Source organism: Hypomesus transpacificus, chromosome 2 (assembly GCF_021917145.1).
Source record: "Hypomesus transpacificus isolate Combined female chromosome 2, fHypTra1, whole genome shotgun sequence".
NCBI lineage: Eukaryota > Metazoa > Chordata > Actinopteri > Osmeriformes > Osmeridae > Hypomesus > Hypomesus transpacificus.
Genome location: NC_061061.1, coordinates 12,236,437 through 12,255,997, shown reverse-complemented (window position 1 = coordinate 12,255,997; position 19,561 = coordinate 12,236,437). Strand labels below are relative to the sequence as shown.

Below are 19,561 nucleotides of genomic sequence, written 5' to 3'. Positions count from 1 at the left end.
CAAATGGAAAACTCAGGAATACATGCATTTCAATTTTTTATTTTCCACAAAAGTTCATGATTTTCATTTACAAAAAAGAAATACTATTTGCATTAAATACAGATGACCGAGAGAGAAAGATGAAAATAAAGAGAGTCATCTCCCTTTTCGAATACCTTTCTTCACGAATGAAACATTGCTTTCACTGCCTCTTTCAAATTAAACTTTTACAAACTATCAACATAGGTTGGGCATTGACAGAAAAACAGTACGCACTGACAAACCAAAAACCCTTTGAGACCCTTTCCATACCCAACTTATTCCCACTGCCTACTCAAAAACTAATATCATGTCCTAGAAGAATAATAGTGGTGTAAAAATAACAAAGTGTAAGCTTCTGACTCCGCCAGTCTGTCACCTACTTCCTCTCTTCATCTCCTGTCTCTCTCTCTCTGTCTGACCTTCCCTCTCCCCTCAGGCCCCGTAGACGCTCTCGTTACTGTAAGTCATGTACAGGAACAAGTCCTCGTCGTGGTGTTCCTGGAACAGGGTTAGAACATCAAAATGCAGTGTTAGAAATCAAAGGGGGGAAAAAAAAAAAGTGAACCGGTTGGTCGATAACGCAGAAAATGTTTCCTTCGTTTGATATGGTAATAAGGGGATGAATTGTGAAGCAGAAAGCAGAATGTTTACATGTAACTGTCGGTGGAGTACAGGATGTGTTATCTCAGATGCATCAGTTTGTGTGTGTGTGTGTGATTACCTCGTACACTGCAGAGAGAGGGGAGCTGGACGGGGGGAGGGAGTTGTTCACAAAGAAGAAGAGCGCTTCCTCTGGTCTCATGGACACACGCTGTCTGATCAGAAAACACAGCTGTCCAACTGAGGGAGAGAGACAGAGAGAGAGACAGAGAGAGAGACAGAGAGAGAGACAGAGAGAGAGAGAGAGAGACAAACAAACAAAAAGAAAGAGAGAGAAACAAACAAACAAAAAGAGAGAGAAACAAACAGAGAGAGAGAGAGAGAGAGAGAGAGAGAGAGAGAGAGAGAGAGAGAGAGAGAGAGGGTTAGCGTGGGGCCATCAGAACCACATCCAAACGTTTTCCTCTTGTTTCAATTTACTGTAAGAGGAACTAAAAGAGTATTTGGGTCAGGGAAGGGATAGGTCCCAACCACAAGTGCAGTCATGGTCACGGGTCGGGAATGGTTGAGACATACAGAAAGGGAAAGTAAGCCGAGATAGGAAGAAACATTGAGAATATCTCCTCATAAATACAGGGGCCATTTATTTCACCTGTCAAGTCGGAGGGCACAAGGTATTTCTTCTTGTCCAGGTCAGGAGCCCGTGATCTGGCTGATCTCTCCACGATGATCTGAGGCAATGGATGATAGTTAGTTACTACACATGACAGGTCACCTTTAATTAGTGAACCCCAGAGAATACTAAATAACAGCACATGATCACAAAGTGGTGGAGGCCCAATACCACAGGGTCAATACATGGTCTCACATCCTTCCAGATTTCTTATAAGGGATAGTGAAGGATAGTTTCATTTAGGATCAGTTTGTATGGGAGAAAGTGCCAAAGTAAGCAAAAACTTTCGTTAGGGACAGTTGTACTTACTGGTATTTTGTCCGGATGCTTTGCTCGCACTCTCTCCCCCTCCGCTCTCCTCACCTCCAGCGGTACAGAGCGTTGGTATTGACTGCCCATCTAGGAGAGAAAATAAACATAACATGGTCAACAACCCTACGGTCAAAATGACATTGGGTTGTGCAGGACTAATAGCTAATCATAGTCATTATTTCAACGCAAGTACTGCTGGTTACTAAACAACAACAATCCATAAGGACAGGATTCGAATTACGGGGGTGGGGGGGTTTGACCCCCCTAATTAAGACTTGGACCCCACCCCCCCAAAAGAGGTCAAAACAACAGGTCGGGGGGTCGGTACATTTATATATTCTTCTTACCTGTAATAGTAACCCCCCCCCCGATTGTCATTGTATAATTCACTCACTGCGTAACAAGCTGACAATTTTTTGTAGTTGTTTTTCTGTCTCTACTGAGCTTTTTCGGAATGTAAAGTCGTCAAAACAGTGGATGACGTCTGGCGCGTGTACATGCTGTACCCCTCGATCTAAAACTGGCACTTCACCCATGCATGTATATTCACAACAGCAGAATTACATCATGAACCTATGTGGTTCTGTCGCTTACTGTCACACTAAAGAACCTTGGCCAACCATATGAAGCGGTGAAAAAATACCAGATCATCGAATGGCCATCGAAAATATATTTATTATATACATTTAGTATGTGCTACTGTTGGCTATAGGCCTACTTGCATGCAGTAATGTCCGATCACTGTCCGATCACTAGAAAGCCACGTCAGTCAATTATCCAGCTAAAAGGGTGGGTCGAGCCTTCTCTTATCTGTGAAGAAGACAACTGACAATACTTTCTAAACAAGACCATCGATACGATGATACGCTGATAATATTACTAATTACTATATTACTAATACACACAACTCTGTAAATCCTGTTGAGTTAGGGACGTCTTAAACCAGCAAGTGGCTTGCGAAAAAGCAAGTGCTAGCATTAGCAACAAACAGCTAGCTGCACTGTAGCTAGCTCTGAGAAAGAAGACATCAACAGAACTCAGAATGGAATACTCACCGTTGGAACACAAACGAAATCGAATAGAATGGCAAAAGTCCAGTCCACTATCCCTAAGCCTCTTCGCTAACACTTCGATCAGAAGGGAAATACGACGAATAAGAATTTAATTTGCAGCAATATTCATAAATGGTGCTGTATTTTTAAGATGTCGACTGAACTACTTCTTCTTCACAGAAACAACAACAAACTCGGCAACGCCCAGTTGAGGACATTTCAACAAATGAACACCATATCCGTCGACAGACAATATGGATGTCCAATCATAGAAGATAGAAGGAGGGGTTTTAGTTTGTTGACAAGGTTTTTATTGGATTCATGTTGATGCCATTCACATTTTCAAAACGCCCTTTGTGTGGCACTTTGTTTTGAATGACGGTGATCTAAACCAATTACATTGATATAAAAGTGGGCCATTCCAGAATAGGGTCATGCCTCTGGAAAAGAATGATTAAGGCCTATTGGCCAGGGAATGTAGGATGTATCCGTTCCAACTCAATCGTTCCAATGAGCGCATTGATTGAATCTAAAAATAAATAAAAAATCTGCAATATTTGGCAACTGGACTCAGACTCAATGCGGTGATGAAAAGGCCTCTTGTCAAATTTGGGAATTTAAATCATAGCAGCATTGTTTGTATCTAGGTGGTTGTGAACGTTTATTAAGGGTCTGTGTACATGTCTATAATGATTTATTAACCCATTCCAGACATTATAACCTTCGAAAACCCATTTCTGGGAGGTTAACATCAAGTTACATAAATCCATTCGTCCTTTTTAGCAAAACGAGTACAGCTTAAAGCAAAACAGCCTGAGGAGAGAGATCAACTGTCAGTCGCCAATCTGAACGCCTCTGTCAAACAAGCCAATACTTCAGACAGAATTTTTTTATTTTGAAAATAATTGAAACCTAAAAATACTTGCATTTAGATTTTTGAGCTAAATATGACACTACTATCTTATTTTGGAAAATGATCTCACGGAACCTCTGCAATTTTGCCACAGAACACTTTCGCCATTCTAGCAATTTGCCAGAAATTTCATGACACTTGGATCATTTGCCGTGTAAATTGCTATCAACATGTTACTATGACAACATCATGTCATGTAATACAGTTTTACTAAATTGCAACCCAAACATACAGTGAAGTCCAAAGTCCGAAAACCAGATGAAACAATCATGGAATAGAACATACTGGGGGGGAAACTGACATTTATCTGTATTTTTCAAAGATTCAACTTTTCCTTCAAATTGTAAAGCTGACATTATCATTTGTAATGGAAAAATAGTATTACCTTAAAAAAAAAACAGCAAAATCAAAGCATTTTTTCTGGTGGTCGAAGACTTTCAGACCCTATTGGACACCAAAGATGTACATCTTGTTGAATTGTTTGGAATCAATGTTGGCATATCAAATGACACACTTTAAAAGAATCATCTAAAGAATAAGAAAAACCAAAATGGTTATTTTCTTTTCCGTTTTCTTGTCTTCCTCCCTGACTTATGTACGTGGACAAACGTCTATCTTAGAAATGTACCGATAGAGTTCCACATAGCACAATTTGTAGTTCTTCGAACATCTGTCCCAACATTTATAATAAAAGGAATTTCCTAAATTCTACAAAAAATATTATACAAAAATAATACATTTCCCGAAAATAGAGACATTGCAAATCCAGTCCCTAAAGAAAGAGCCATGAGGTTATTGGAGCCCTACTATCCACAGTCAGAGATGCAGCGATGCAGTCCTCTTTAGAAAGATAAGTCAAGGTGCTTTTCAGTAACAGTCTATACAAACAATAGACAAGGCAGGTTCAGGCCCACCAAGAGAACAGCCTTGAGGCAAACACTGGTTTGACATGCATTGTTGCATCATGTTGCATTTAGCTTCTATTCCAGTCTGGCACCGATTCAACCACCACTGTCCACAGCCACTGGTTTCAGCATCCTAGCCCTGCATCTGGGACTTCATCGGTGTGATTGGTCTTTCATACGGCAGCTGTTGCTGTGGTGATTTTCAAAGCGTCCAGCAGGTTGCGCTGCTGAGCTCTTGGGCTCGTTATTGTCTCCAGGTGGGACTCGGGAGCCCATCCTCGCTGCCTGTCTGACAGTCTGGTGCCCTCCACCCAACCTGAGGTGCAGAGGAGGGGGGGGGGAGGGAGAGAGAGGCAGAGGAGTGGGGGGGAGGAGAGAGAGAGAGGTGCAGAGGGGGGGGGGGAGGGAGAGAGAGAGGCAGAGGAGGGAGGGGGGGAGGAGAGAGAGAGAGGTGCAGGGGGGGGAGGGAGAGAGGCAGAGGAGGGAGGGGGGGAGGAGAGAGAGAGAGAGGTGCAGAGGAGGGGGGGGAGGAGAGAGAGAGAGAGAGGTGCAGAGGAGGGGGGGGGGAAGGAGAGAGATTGTGTGAGAGAGACACATTTGAATGAGCCAGGTATTTCTTCACACGTTTCCTCGCCTCTGAGAATCATGAGTGCGTTGGCTCCTAGTTACCATCACTGCTCTGCTGGTGCACTAGAATGACATCAGCTTTCTCCAAAGACAGCCCGTCTGGTTGCTGGGCAACAAAGGCCCTGATACACTGCATCTGAGTGAAGTCTGGAAGCAGGAGAGACCGGGTCAGGGGTCAGGGGTCAAATTCAAGGCCACTATGAGGTCAGGAGGTTTTTTACTTAACCCTTGTGCTGCCTTCGGGTCACATGACCCAAAGGTTCATAACGAACCATCGTTGTGCTTACCCAATTTTACCCACTACAAAAACAAATATTTGTTATTAATTTAAACCTTTGCGCTGTGGGGGTCTGAGACAGCCCGACGGTTAAAAGAAAATGCTTCACTTTATTTTTGTATGCGGTAAAGTTGTCGCAATACGACGGTGGGTCACAATGAATGATGGTTCAGAATGACCCGAAGATAACACAAGGATTCATTGTAGCAATGGGAAGAAGAAAAATGATGTATCTGTGGTTAACCACAATCCCCCTCCCTCTCACATCATCATCCTAAAAAGCTTTGTAATCAAATTTAACAGTGATTAACTTTCCTGTAAACGTTAGTAAATGTTGTAAATCTTTTAATAATTTTGCCAATTTTCAATACATTTCCCCCCGTAGCATTAAATATCAAAGCTAACTTTGCAGCTAAAACCAGATGTGTTCATTGACTCACCTTGTGCTGCCGAGAAGTCAATAACAGGATGGGGTCGGGAGAGAGCTGATATCCAGCGCAGCTTATTACTCCTGTCAAAGGTCAAAGAGGTCAGACCTGGTAAGTGATTCTCCAAATGCATTTTCTTAAAAAAAGAAATCACTGCTGGAAAAGTACTTTTGCTACACAAACACACTCTCTACTACAGTCTGGAAACCTTACTGAGTATCTGATCTTAGTAGCAAGGATTTGGAAGACATGTGCAGCCGGAAGAGGTTCTTCTGAAGGGAGTGCAGTTTGACCCGACAGTTCTCTCCCCGCAGTTCAGAGACGGGGGCGTGGTCTATCACAGTGAACCTCCCCCCACTGGACACCACCAGGAGGAAGAAGACGGAGGAGGTTTTAGGAGGGGAAACTCGTAAGCCATTTGACCACAGTCTTGTGACAGTGTATGCTTGTGATAGTGCCTACGTGAATGATTGTGTGTGCGATGATGGTGACTCACTCTTTGTGTAGCGAGAGCAGCAGGTAATCGTTGAACAGGTGCAAGTACACGCTCCTCTCCGTCTCCTTCAGAGAAAAGTCCATCAACTCAGTCGCCGGCCCCTCTCGTACCAGCCTGCGAGACTGACTGACTAGCGGCAGAGTCTGTGACAGAGAGAGGGAGAGAAAGACACAGAGAAGGAGAGGGAGAGAAAGACACAGAGAAAGAGAGAGAGGGAGAGAAAGACACAGAGAAAGAGAGAGAGGCAGAAAGAGAGAGATCAATAGTGAGAGAGAGAATAATGCAAAAAATTGAACTACGTTTTCGTCATTTTTATTGACGTTATCCATCCAGATCCCCAGTATGTAGAAGGATTTCCTCACCCTGCATTCAAAGTCCACCTTGGCACTAAGAGAGACCAGGGACTCAATGCTCTTCATCTGGGTGATGCTGTCGTTGCTCTCCTGAATCAGCTGAAAGGATGGAGAGAACATTGCTCAGGCAGGTCTAAATCAGGTCTAAATCAGGTCTAAAGCAGGTCTAAAGCAGGTCTAAAGCAGGTCTAAAGCAGGTCTAAAGCAGGTCCAAAGCATGTCTAAAGCAGGTCCAAAGCATGTCTAAAGCAGGTCCAAAGCATGTCTAAAGCAGGTCTAAAGTAGGTCAAAAGCAGGTCTAAAGCAGGTCAAAAGCAGGTCAAAAGCAGGTCTAAAGCTGGCCATGCTTACTTCGGAACATTGTATGAGCAGGGAGAGAGAAAGAGAGAGGCACTTATTTGGTTCTCACAATGTATGCTTCATGTTATGGCTCGTTGTTATGATCAGTGTAAATGTAAATATATATATATATACACAATACCAGAATGGGAACATGTGTCAAAAGTTTGGAGAGAGAGAGAGAGAGAGAGAGAGAGAGAGAGACAGAGACAGAGACAGAGACAGAGAGAGAGAGAGAGACAGAGACAGAGACAGAGACAGAGACAGAGACAGAGACAGAGACAGAGACAGAGAGAGAGAGAGAGAGAGAGAGAGAGAGAGAGAGAGAGAGACAGAGACAGAGACAGAGACAGAGACAGAGACAGAGACAGAGACAGAGACAGAGACAGAGACAGAGACAGAGACAGAGACAGAGACAGAGACAGAGACAGAGAGAGAGAGAGAGAGAGAGACAGAGACAGAGACAGAGACAGAGACAGAGACAGAGACAGAGACAGAGACAGAGACAGAGACAGAGAGAGAGAGAGAGAGAGAGAGAGAGAGAGAGTAGAGAGAGAGAGTACAGAGAGAGAGAGAGTAGAGAGAGAGAGACAGAGAGAGAGAGAGAGAGAGAGAGAGAGAGAGAGAGTAGAGAGAGAGAGACAGAGAGAGAGAGAGTAGAGAGAGAGAGACAGAGAGAGAGAGTAGAGAGAGAGAGACTTAGGGAGACAGAGACATAGAGAGAGACAGAGACAGAGAAGGAGACAGAAAGGAAACAGACCTTCCCCAGGAGCTTCATAGCTCTGATAGCGTGCAGCTCCTCGTCTGTCCCTGGAGCGATCCTCTTCACAATGTTCTACAAGAAACACAGCGTGAGTGAGGGCAGAGCTAGACAAGACTGTGAGCCACTACACACACACACACACACACACACACCACACACAACACACACACACACATACCTGCACAAGTAGCTTGATACGTGTGATCCTCTGGAAGGGGAGTATGAGGAAGGAGCGAAGAGGTAGGCGTTGACACACAGAACTTCGTTCCAGCTTATCCACAACCCGCTTAAACCCAGCGTTCTCCTCCCTGGTGTATCATGCATCATCATGTCAGGGCACATCATTAAACAATGTCATCGTTATAGCATATGAGCACAGTGACAAGATGTTGTCCAGGAGAGGAGTTGTAAAGAGAGAAGGAAGTAGGCCTTACATGAGTCTCTGGTAGGTGGCGTCCTGGTAGGATTGGTTGGTTAGGTAGGGCACGTAGACCATTTTGAAGTGTTGGCAGTGGCGAGCGATGATGTCACACACTGTGAAGTGTAGGAGGTCTGACTCCACCCTTTCCTCCAGCTTTGACAGGAACCTGTGTGATGAACACATTTACATTTTACATTGACATTTAGTCATTTAGCAGACGCTCTTATCCAGAGCTACTTACAGTGGATACAGGGACATTCCCCCCCGAGGCAAGTAGGGTGAAGTGCCTTGCCCAAGGACACGTTATTTTGCATGGCCGGGAATCGAACCTTCAACCGTCTGATTACTAGCCCGATTTCCTAACCGCTCAGCCACCTGACCCTCGGAATAACTCCGAACCATAATCTCCCTCTGATGTTCTATACACAGAGGCTGAAGTGAAAGAGTATGAATGTATGTTTCATTCCAGTGACGGGGTTAGGGTTAGACGGGGCTGACCTGAGGCTGATGGTGGGTTAGACAGGGCTGACCTGTGGCTGATGGTGGTTTAGACGGGGCTGACCTGTGGCTGATGGTGGGTTAGGGTTAGACAGGGCTGACCTGTGGCTGATGGTGGGTTAGGGTTAGACAGGGCTGACCTGTGGCTGATGGTGGGTTAGACGGGGCTGACCTGTGGCTGATGGTGGGTTAGGGTTAGACAGGGCTGACCTGAGGCTGATGGTGGGTTAGGGTTAGACGGGGCTGACCTGAGGCTGATGGTGGGTTAGGGTTAGACAGGGCTGACCTGTGGCTGATGGTGGGTTAGGGTTAGTCGGGGCTGACCTGTGGCTGATGGTGGGTTAGATGGGGCTGACCTGTGGCTGATGGTGGGTTAGATGGGGCTGACCTGTGGCTGATGGTGGGTTAGACGGGGCTGACCTGTGGCTGATGGTGCGCACGTCTGCTAGCCGGGAGAAAAGCCAGTTCCTGTCCTGGGTGGTCAACAGCGCCCCCAGCTGTTTGGATTTGACAAAGTGCTCCACCACGATGTCCAGGCTCCTACAGTAGGAGGCCTCTGAGGTTATCACCTCAAACCTCACCTGAGGAGAGGAGAGGAGGGGGGGAGGAGAGGAGAGGAGGGGGAGAGAGGACGGGAGGGAAGGGGAGGGGAGGAGAGGAGAGGAAGAGAGGGGGAAGGAGAGGAGAGGAGAGGAAGGGAGGGGAGGAGAGGAGTGGAGCAGGGGGAGGAGAGGAATGACAGGACAAGACAGAACAGGAAATCGAAAGAAGGATAAACCACAAAGTGTTAGAAGGAAGGAGTGTGGAATACTGAGGAAAACAACATGTTGCTACAGCGTGTGAGGGTGTTCAGGAAGCTGCAGTCGTCACCTCTTGAAGACGCCTTTGATCGTCTGTGACCTCCGCCAGCCCGACGCTGTCCCTGACCCCCGGCAGGTCCTGCCACAGGGTGGGGGAGGAGGTGAGGGAGATGGAAAGGCGGGGGGAGGAGGGTCTGCCATCAGCGTGAGGGGGCAGGGGCAGGGGCAGCGACTTGGCGCTGACGGTGCTGGAGATGCTGGAGAAGGAGCCGGAGTGGGACAAGGAGTGGGGGTGGGGCACCGTGGGCAAGGGGGGCAGGGGTCGACGAGCAGGGGTTGGGGAGGGGGGTGGGGAGGAGGCCGGGGAGGGGGCCGGGGAGGAGGGGGGAACGGGCGCCGGGGAGACGGGTAGGTCCTCGCTGGCGGAGAGGACGTCGGAGCGAGACTGGCGGATCTCTCGGTTCTGGGCCGTCTCGCTGTACTGCTGATACAGCTGGGCGTCTACTGTGGGAGCGCAGGGGAACGGAGGAACGGAGGGAGGTGAAAGGAGAGAGAGAGAGAGAGAGAGAGAGAGAGAGAGAGAGAGAGAGAGAGAGAGAGAGAGAGAGAGAGAGAAAGGGATTGAGATGGAAGGCAAGAGGTTGGTGAGAAAGGGGGAAAAGGCAGAGAGATGAGAAGGTTTAGCAAGAGATGTTTGTCTTTGACATTCTCAACACATACTTGTTGGAATGCTAGGTTTCAGAAGCAGCTGGTTTTCCCTTTCGCAGAAAACAGGGCTACCTGTACAAACCTGTCTAAAGCCCTGAGCGATGTGGGAGCGTGGGCACACACCCACGCGCAAACTGACGCGTATTGGACCCACACACACACACACACGCACACACGCACACGCCAGGATTCTAATGCATCAACATGAATCACACAAACTGCCAGTTTGTTTGTCATTAATGCATAGAAACAGTGCCAACGTGGAAACAACCCACAAGTCTCTTTCGGTTTGTGGCAAAATAAAACTAGAAGTTACTGATGCACTTTATGGGCTGGAATTATTCCCACGCAGTGTCTGTAAAGGCTCCAGTCGTGTCGCATGTAGCTACAGTGCTAGACAGTACCACATTAAGCCTGGAGAAAGCACTGCATTGTCAAGGCGATGTCTGAAAGATGGTCATTGACAACACTGTGGGTTTTAAACTGCCATCTCTCACGTAGCCTAGCAACACAGCCTAGGAATTTCATGTGATTTACAACACTGAAGTTTAGACAGGCATGTAGATGAGATGACGAGGCAAATGGTCTTAAGAAGGAGATTGTAGTCAACTTTTTGAAAAATGGAAAGGAGTAACACTCACTGAAGAACTTTGAGTTCCTCCTTCTCGTCCGTGTGGTTCTGTCTGTGGCATTCCTGGAGCAGAAAGACAAAACAGTCAGTATAGCTGGATCATTTCTCAGCCCCAAAGGAATTGTAATATCCAAAATTGCATCATGTTCCAATGCCACTAATATTACTGCTGTATTGCATTGTAAATAGTGTACTACTACATTGCTTTGGATTGTATGGCATTATACAGGGTATAATCAGTCGGTAATCGTTTTAACTCACCTCAGGTCTGCTTCTCCCCAACTCAAATGCATTTCATCGTTATCCTCATCTGTAGGGAAAAGATTTCTTGTCCAATGTTGTCCAAAGTCACACAGTATCATAGCCCAGTACTAAAGCAACTACTTCTACCGCTATACTCTTAACTATTACACTTCGAAAACACTTGAAACACCACCAAAAGCTGGAAAAAGAGGGTAAAACTGAACATAGAACAGTAGGGAAAACCAGTCCGAAAAAAGCAGCCTGTTTGGTTAGAGAACCAGTGTTAAATCAGTTCCTGAAGCATGCTCCCTAGTCTACGGTGTTTGCCAGGAAAGGGCTGATCTGAGCGCCTGGAAGGAAAAGTGGTTTGTCTTTAGACAAGTTGTAACCCAGCCTCTCAACCGTGCTGCTCTGCTGTTTGGATTCTGGTAATCTCCTTCTGTCCCAACCTCCTACAATTCGACACCTAACAGCGTGACACATCGCAGTTCCTGTAAGACGCTTTTAAAATCGGAGCTGCCATGATGCAATTCACTGTGAGAAATGCTGGGAAACTTTTCATAGTCAGAGGTTGCATCTGTCGCTTGTGAGTTTAGAAAACACAGCTGTGGTTATACTTGTTAATTATTTCAGACTGAACTGCCAAACAGGTGAAGGAGTTCAAAAGACAATTAAAACCCACACACATTTAGAGTGCAATTGAAAAGAGAAATCCACTTTAGGAAGGACCCCATGATTGAACTTGATCTGATCACCCTCTAGTCTGTCCTTAGCTTACCTGTCCAGCTCTGTCTCTGTACTTCTGTCTCACCTGACACAGTGAACACCAGAGGAGTCGTTACACCCTTTTTCCTGGGGCACGTACCCCACTATAACTCTGCTGTGCCCCAGTCAAATCTGATTTTTAAGTTTATTAGATTTACTTTATTAATCAGTGCATTAATTTAGATTGATAATCCCCGTAAAATCAAAGCCGAATCAAAGTCAAAGTTGAACCGAAAACAGCCCCAAGCTTGCCAAATAGCCACTGCAGCACGCACACAGAAGTCCAGGTGTCAGACTCGGCAAACAAGTCAGAATTGAGGTAGGCTAAGAATAAATTCAAAACTAAAGACAATTTCTACTTGATAGGCGATCATCTTATTTTGACTGAAACATAACAACAATATAACAAGAAGCTCCAAAAACAGTATTTGCGCTCAAATGAATGCGAAATAAATGTGCATGCTCATATTAACTATTGATGTCCCTGTCAGAGCTGATGTCAAACTTGTGTCCCTGAACTGTTTAGTGGGTTAAGCAAGGGAAGTTTCTAAAGCCTAGTAGTGCATTGTGCGCAGCAAGCTTGGAAGAAAAAAAAAGGATATGAATAGGGGGCTGTGCCTCAGTTGGGCTTTATGTTTAACATCACCCCTGGTGAACACTCTGGTTCTGCCTCACCTGACACAGTGAACACTCTGGTTCTGCCTCACCTGACACAGTGAACACTCTGGTTCTGCCTCACCTGACACAGTGAACACTCTGATTCTGCCTCACCTGACACAGTGAACACTCTGGTTCTGCCTCACCTGACACAGTGAACACTCTGATTCTGCCTCACCTGACACAGTGAACACTCTGATTCTGCCTCACCTGACACAGTGAACACTCTGGTTCTGCCTCACCTGACACAGTGAACACTCTGGTTCTGCCTCACCTGACACAGTGAACACTCTGATTCTGCCTCACCTGACACAGTGAACACTCTGGTTCTGCCTCACCTGACACAGTGAACACTCTGATTCTGCCTCACCTGACACAGTGAACACTCTGGTTCTGCCTCACCTGACACAGTGAACACTCTGGTTCTGCCTCACCTGACACAGTGAACACTCTGATTCTGCCTCACCTGACACAGTGAACACTCTGGTTCTGCCTCACCTGACACAGTGAACACTCTGGTTCTGCCTCACCTGACACAGTGAACACTCTGATTCTGCCTCACCTGACACAGTGAACACTCTGGTTCTGCCTCACCTGACACAGTGAACACTCTGGTTCTGCCTCACCTGACACAGTGAACACTTTGGTTCTGCCTCACCTGACACAGTGAACACTCTGGTTCTGCCTCACCTGACACAGTGAACACTCTGGTTCTGCCTCACCTGACACAGTGAACACTCTGGTTCCGCCTCACCTGACACAGTGAACACTCTGGTTCCGCCTCACCTGACACAGTGAACACTCTGGTTCTGCCTCACCTGACACAGTGAACACTCTGGTTCTGCCTCACCTGACACATTGAACACTCTGATTCTGCCTCACCTGACACAGTGAACACTTTGGTTCTGCCTCACCTGACAAAGGGAACACTCTGGTTCTGCCTCACCTGACAAAGGGAACACTTTGGTTCTGCCTCACCTGACAAAGGGAACACTTTGGTTCTGCCTCACCTGACAAAGGGAACACTTTGGTTCTGCGGTCCCTTCCAACTCCTCCTTCCTCTTCTCCTCTCAGCTCGTCTTTTCTTCTCACAGTTGTCCGGCGGATGCCGTTCCTCCTGAACTCTTGGAAACTGAAGCTGTTCTTTACCGTGTTCTTCTCCTCTCCTCTCCCCTGGAACCCCTCCGCCATCTTGTCCCTCTCCTCCTCCTCCTCCTCCCCCTCCTCCTCCTCCTCCCCCGCACTCTCTCCATCTCCTACCGCACTCTCGTTTCCCAGACGGTTCCCCTCTCCCTCCCTCATAGCATGCCCCTCGTGATCCTCTCCCTCCACCTGTATGGTGGGGATGGACAGTTCTGGGCAGGGACAGCAGAGACTGGGACAGCTGTTGGGTTTGTACAAAATGTTTGTGACAGCCAGGTAGTATTCCAGTTCCTCGTCTGTGTCCCTCTTTGTTTCCTCTGTCTGGCTGTCCCTACCTCTGTCTACAGGGTCACCCACCCTCTGACCCTCGTCATCAGGGACCGGCTCTAACTGGACGTCTGTCCGTGCGTCCAGGGCCTCGCTGCGGCCCTCCTCCTCTCTCTCCGTGTTAGTAAAAGTGTCTGCATGCGTGCTTGTGGGCGTGTCCCCATGCATGGCCTTGTGTGCGTCAACATGCATGTCATGCCGGCTCTGCATCATACCTCCCACTTCCTCCGCCCCTCGCAGCTCCGCCTCTCGCTGATCAGGCTCCGCCCCCGAGTCGCGTCCTGGTACGCCCACCTTCCATATAGTGGAGTAGACGGGAGATGCTCTGCCCCCCTCTGCAGCAGGACCTCCTGCCCGTAAGCCCGCCCGGGGATCATCCCGGCCGGGGTCCTCTGAGGAGCCGAGGATCTCGCTCACCACGTTCTTGGCCCACTTCAGGTGAGGCGCCTGGGAGTGTCTCTTGGCCTCCTCCTCCAGGCTCCAGGCTCCGCTCATCCGGATCCGGAGGGCCACCTGCTCGTCCGGGCTCAGCCCACCGAGGGTGGCCCCGTCGGACACAGGAGCTCCAGGGCGAGGGGCCTCCGCAGCGGGGCCGGAGGTGATATGGGAGGATGGCTCTCTGTCGCTCTCTGTCTGCCGGGGGGACGCTGTGTTTCTTTCCCTCCATTCTTTGAGGAGCGCTTCCGTTGTCAAGTCTCTCCTCAGGGTTATCTCAGCATATGGGTTTTCCAGCTCGGCCTCTACTCCTCCTCTCTCCCCTCGCTCCTCTGCCTTCGATGGGTCTGAGGCTCTGTGACTGTCACCCACCCACGTTCTCTCTTGGTTCGGAGCATGCAGATCATCCCCATCTTCCTGTCTTTCGTTCTGCGCGTCTTGGTAGGAATCGTTGTGTTGTGGGTCCCCCATCTCGTTAGCTGTCCCGTGCTGTTCATTTCCTGGGTTTTGATTGGTCTCTTCTCCCTCCATTTGCTCCTGTGCTGACATCCGATTGGGCCTTGACCTAGGCAGTGTTTGTCCAATCAGACAGAACACATAGGTGGAGTTCTCTTCCTTCCTCTTTTCTGTTCTCTCCTCTCCACCTCCTTCCACTGCAACCTCTGCTTTCTCTGTCCATTTCCCTGTTCTCTCCCTCTCTCCACTGAGCGGCATCTCTCCCTCACACCCCTTATAGCCGACTGCTTCCCTGGGAACATCACAAGCCACCCCACCTTCCCAGAATTCTTTGCAGTCCTCAAACTCCTCCCTTTCGTCCTCCTCGTCCCCTCCGCTGGACACTGTGATGAACCCGTCCTCGGCTAAGCTGTGTGCTCTCTCTCTTTCTTCCTCCCCCTCTCTTTCACTTCCTCCCTCGCTCTCACGGCGCGTACATCTGTCACTCCCTCCCTCTTCCTCTCCGTCACTCCCGTGTTTGTCATCCTCCTCTCTGTGCCCTCTCTCTTCTCGTGTGTCATCACCACAACGCAGGGGTTCCTCTTCCCCCCGATCCGTTCCTCCCCGCCCCTCCCACTCCTCCGCCCTGTCAACATTCAGGCCTTCTGTTTCCATCGCCCTCGCTTTTCCTCCTTCTCCTCTGAGCTTCTCTCTCCCTCTCCGTCTTTCGCGTTCCACCAGGGCTCGTCCCTCTCTCTCTGTCAGGCTCTTTTCCTCACTTTGCAGCCTTCTATTCTCCTCTCCACACCTTTTCCTCTCCATGAACTCCTCCTCTACGGAAGAGTTGTTGCTGTGTTTGCCTCTCTGTGGTTCCAACCACATCTTTCTCTGTTCTGATCTGGTAGATTTCTTCTCTTCCTCTCCATCCCTCTCTCTATCTGGTCTATCTCCTTGAGCCGTGTCTTTATACCTTGTTCTTCTCCTCCTTTCCTCTTCCTCGTCCCTTTCGTTCTCTGCAACGCTCTCTTTCTCTGACTCTTTTCCCCCAGGTCTTTCTCTGTCCTTCCTCCATCTTCTGTCACCCTCCATATCGCTGCTCCACTCTCCGCTACTCGTCGCTCGCGGCGGCCCCCTCCTGACTGTCTCGCTCGGCGATCGACTTATCCTGTTTGCCACCCCCTCCATTGTGGGATCTCTCTCTCTGTTTCTCCTCTCCCGGAACATTCTGTCGTCGTCCTCCTCCTTCCTATCAGGATGACTCCCCCTTTCTCTTTCTCGTTCCCTTCTCTTCCCTCTCTCACCTGGAACATGCGCCTGCGCTCTCTCCCACTCTGGGTCCCTCTGTCTCCGGCGCTCCTCTGGTCGACCACTCGGCCTCTCTCTCCCAGCATCCCTCTGTCTTTCCAACTCTCTCTCCACCCCCCAATCTCTTCTCTCTCTGCGATCCCCCTCTCTGTATTTCTCCCTGTCCCTGTGTCTGTCTGTGTCTCTCCCTCCGCCCCTCTCGCTGTAGGCCTTCCGCTCCTCCTCTCTCCATCGCTGTCTCTCTCTCTCCGTCTCTGTCAATCTGTCCCTCGCTAGACTTCCGTTGTCTCCTTCGCTCCTGCTGTGATGATACCTCTGCTCCTCTCTACGGTCATTTCTAACATTCTCCCTCGTCCTCTCCCCATCACTGTCCCCCTCACTCTTGATGTCTCTCATTTTGTCTCTCCTCTCTCTGTGGTCTCTGTCTGAATGATTCTCTCCATTTCTTTCTCTCCTTGTCTGTGGTGAATAATACCTTCCCTCTCTTTCCCGCTGTCGGGGATTCGGTCCCTCCCTGCTCGCACCGTTCGCTCCTCTGCTCCACAGGTCGTTGCCCTCCGAGTCCCGCTCTCTCCTCCTCTCTCTCACATCAGAGTCAGACTGCCTCTGCCTCTCTCTCTGCCTCGGCAGCCCATCCTCCATGGGTCTCCCTCCGTTCTTCTCTCCCTCCTCTCTCGCCCTGACCCGTACCCCCCCTCTCTCCTTGTCCCTGCTCTGTTCCTCTCTGTGCCACTGGTCTCTCTCGCCGCCTCTCTGCCCGCCTCTCCTCGCTGCTCTCTCTCTGTCACTCTCCTTGTCGTTCACTTCCATCTCTCTTAGTCGTTCCCTTTGCCTCCCTGCATCTCCTGCCTCCTCCTCTTCTATAAAAGGACTCATGCCCCTCCCTCGATCTTTGCTCTTTGTCCTCATCCTAGGAAACGTGTCGCCTTTCCCTCTGTTTGTTTCCGGTTCTCTCGCCGGCCCAAACTCATAATGTGAGTTGGGCCTTCCTCTAGGGTGCCCGTCTCCACCTCTTCCATCTCTTTCTCTCTGTTCTCTCTCTGTTTCCCTCCATCTAGGACCCGGGACTCGGTCACCCTCCCCGTAACTCTCAGTCCGGTCAGTCTCTTTCCCCCTCTTTCCGGTTCTGACCATTAATCTGTTCATCTCTTGTTCCCTCCACCGTTTCTCCTCTCTGCGCCGTTCCCTCTCTCTCTCCATCTGGGAGTGAGTTCCTGTTTTGGGGGTAACTTTCAGCGGAGAGTCCTCAGCTTGGATCGTGGTTCTGGTCAGAAGTGTTTAAGTCGGAGAGTGTGTCAAATGAGGTCCAGCTGGATCTTTGGGTCCACAGAGTCCCATAACTATCTGAACCTGAAACATGTGTTCACATCATTTTAAGTCAAAATGTTTCCTTGGATCAGCAAAAGTTTTTTTTTAATTACCAGTTGAACATCACCGTAGGCTTGAATAGGTTCCAGTGACTGTACTTGCCCTACCACACACAACAATGTGTTTCAATCTGACCAACCATTCGGCTAAAGCATGGGCTAAGTGTACTGGTATGAGAAAAGCGCGTAATGCTGTCTGTAGTGTATTTGACCATACTCTTGTGTGGTTTAATCAAATGAACCACAGAAAAATGATGCTATCTTCAACTTTACTCAATCCTAAACCACAAGTACAGCTATTCACTGCCAACACTACCTCAACAACCTGGCTGGCCATTGATCACACTACACATGGTACAAGTCTACATGTTTAGTGTGTATAAAGTAAGCCTTCAGAAGACTATAACAAATTAAACTATGACAAAACTAGCCATAGTTTAGTACTGTGTTGGTCAGTAATGAAACATCAAGGCCTTACCTGAATGTAGCTGGTCTTTAGGGGAGATCCAGCCTGCGCTTCTGCAGACCTCGGACAGGTATTGTAAACCTAGCAGGGGTTGCACAACACACAGCATTCCTTTCTCCTATTCATTCTGAGTGAGTAAAATGTTCCGCTTCAGCTACTGTCCAATCCTAACTATCTGTGTGTGTGTGTGTGTGTTCTGGCTGTTCTCAACAAAGACTGTCCTTTAGAAAAAAAACGAATGTTTATGACTTGGCTCTCTACGCCCTCCGTCTCTAGTCCTTCTTATCCTCTGTTTTTCTCTCACTCCTCCCCCCCTTCTTCAAATTCCCCAACAAGTCTGAACAGATTGACACTTATCGTCCCTCCTTCTCTCCTTACCTCTGTCTTCTCTTCAAAGTGGCTTGTTAATCAACAGGGTAGTATCTCACAAACCAAACAAAAATGTGTCTCTTGCGTCAGCAAATCAATCCCTTCTCCTCTCTTCTCACAGCGACGTGATCATTCTATGTTGACACCCAGATAACACTACACCAGCCTTTCTCTCTCCTGCCCCATTCCTCTCACCCAACACAGGAAGTACACCTCACGGCTCTCTGTGATTGGTCGATGTGTAGCAGCGAGGGTGTGTCTGCCAGCCAACAGGTAAAGAGATGCATTTACATAGCGGGGGGAGGGGAACGCAAACATCCACATGCACTCGAACACAGCACTTACTTGGGCCTATAGAAATGCTTCAAACATGCCTGTATTTGTGCTTGTTACCCCCAAAAAGTAACTTAAACTCATGAAGACCCATGAAAAACGTATTTGCAAACATTTCAGAAGTAAGGAACAGGAAACTGGAAAGGGACAGCTGTTATGATGCAGAGTTGCCGTAGGCAACAGCATAGAGGGAGAGGGGAAGGCCTTGTTAGTACCTGTGATTTATTTGTGTCAACACAAAATTGTTTATGTTTTCTGTATAACATTGCAAGAATGTCCAAGGGAAGAAAAAAGACCCATTCCTGGTAGTATAAGAGAAGTGCTCTTTTCCCATGTGGGTCTTTTACGATCTTTTCCATGTGTGCCTTCACATGAAGGGGACGGGCTAGATTCCAGGTGGGTGGTGTTCCCCCCACTTCAATGTGGGAGAACTACACCCTAAACGAAAGTTACACAAACAACACTGGGAAGACCCAGGACACGCTGGAGGGACTATGTCTCTCGGCTGGCCTGGGAACGCCTCGGGGTCCCCCAGGAAGAGCTGGTGGAAGTGGCCGGGGAGAGGGAAAGTTGCTGCCCCCCCGACCCGACCCCCGGAAAAGCGGCAGATGATGGATGGACACAAACAACTAGTAACTGTGAACAGTAACTCTAGATGACGAAACGATCCATTTAAGGAAAAACACTCCAATGTTGTCTTGTTCTATGAAAATTAATTTCCGTACTAGTCTAATCAACAGCGGCTAGTAGGCTGTATACCGCAGACTTCTTTCCTTGTGTCTTGTTGAGAGGCCTCTTGTCTACATGAATGCTAACTGTTAATGACCATGCCGGTAAAAACAGTTAGGCTTTTGTGAGGGAAAACAGGTTTGGGCTTTGATTATTTCGCACAGAATACA

At 48.3% G+C, this 19,561-nt stretch overlaps 2 protein-coding genes across 5 annotated transcripts; both read right to left on the bottom strand.

Moving 5' to 3' along the window:
- Positions 1-23: 23 nt before the first annotated feature.
- Positions 24-2,858, bottom strand: zgc:92606 (uncharacterized protein LOC100000242 homolog). Its single transcript, XM_047031824.1, has 5 exons — positions 2,662-2,858; positions 1,604-1,693; positions 1,274-1,352; positions 743-861; positions 24-519 (listed from the first exon to the last, which is right to left on the bottom strand). The coding sequence occupies exons 2-5, from the start codon at positions 1,691-1,693 to the stop codon at positions 454-456; spliced, it is 354 nt and encodes a 117-aa protein (XP_046887780.1). The 5' UTR covers positions 2,662-2,858; the 3' UTR covers positions 24-453.
- Positions 2,859-3,302: 444 nt separating this feature from the next.
- On the bottom strand, positions 3,303-18,566 carry arhgef5 (Rho guanine nucleotide exchange factor (GEF) 5). Of its 4 annotated transcripts, none has more exons than XM_047028684.1 (16): positions 18,339-18,566; positions 17,973-18,041; positions 13,493-17,477; positions 11,079-11,127; positions 10,828-10,880; positions 9,549-9,982; positions 9,099-9,259; positions 8,194-8,346; positions 7,938-8,067; positions 7,757-7,831; positions 6,667-6,756; positions 6,305-6,447; positions 6,022-6,165; positions 5,821-5,891; positions 5,146-5,250; positions 3,303-4,792 (listed from the first exon to the last, which is right to left on the bottom strand). In XM_047028684.1, the coding sequence occupies exons 3-16, from the start codon at positions 17,325-17,327 to the stop codon at positions 4,650-4,652; spliced, it is 5,586 nt and encodes a 1,861-aa protein (XP_046884640.1). In that variant the 5' UTR covers positions 17,328-17,477; positions 17,973-18,041; positions 18,339-18,566; the 3' UTR covers positions 3,303-4,649. The 4 variants fall into 4 exon arrangements, with proteins under 4 accessions (XP_046884640.1, XP_046884648.1, XP_046884658.1 ...); XM_047028692.1 differs by having other exon boundaries at positions 17,973-18,087; positions 18,339-18,553; XM_047028702.1 differs by lacking the exon at positions 18,339-18,566 and having other exon boundaries at positions 9,549-9,979; positions 17,973-18,332.
- Positions 18,567-19,561: the final 995 nt, after the last annotated feature.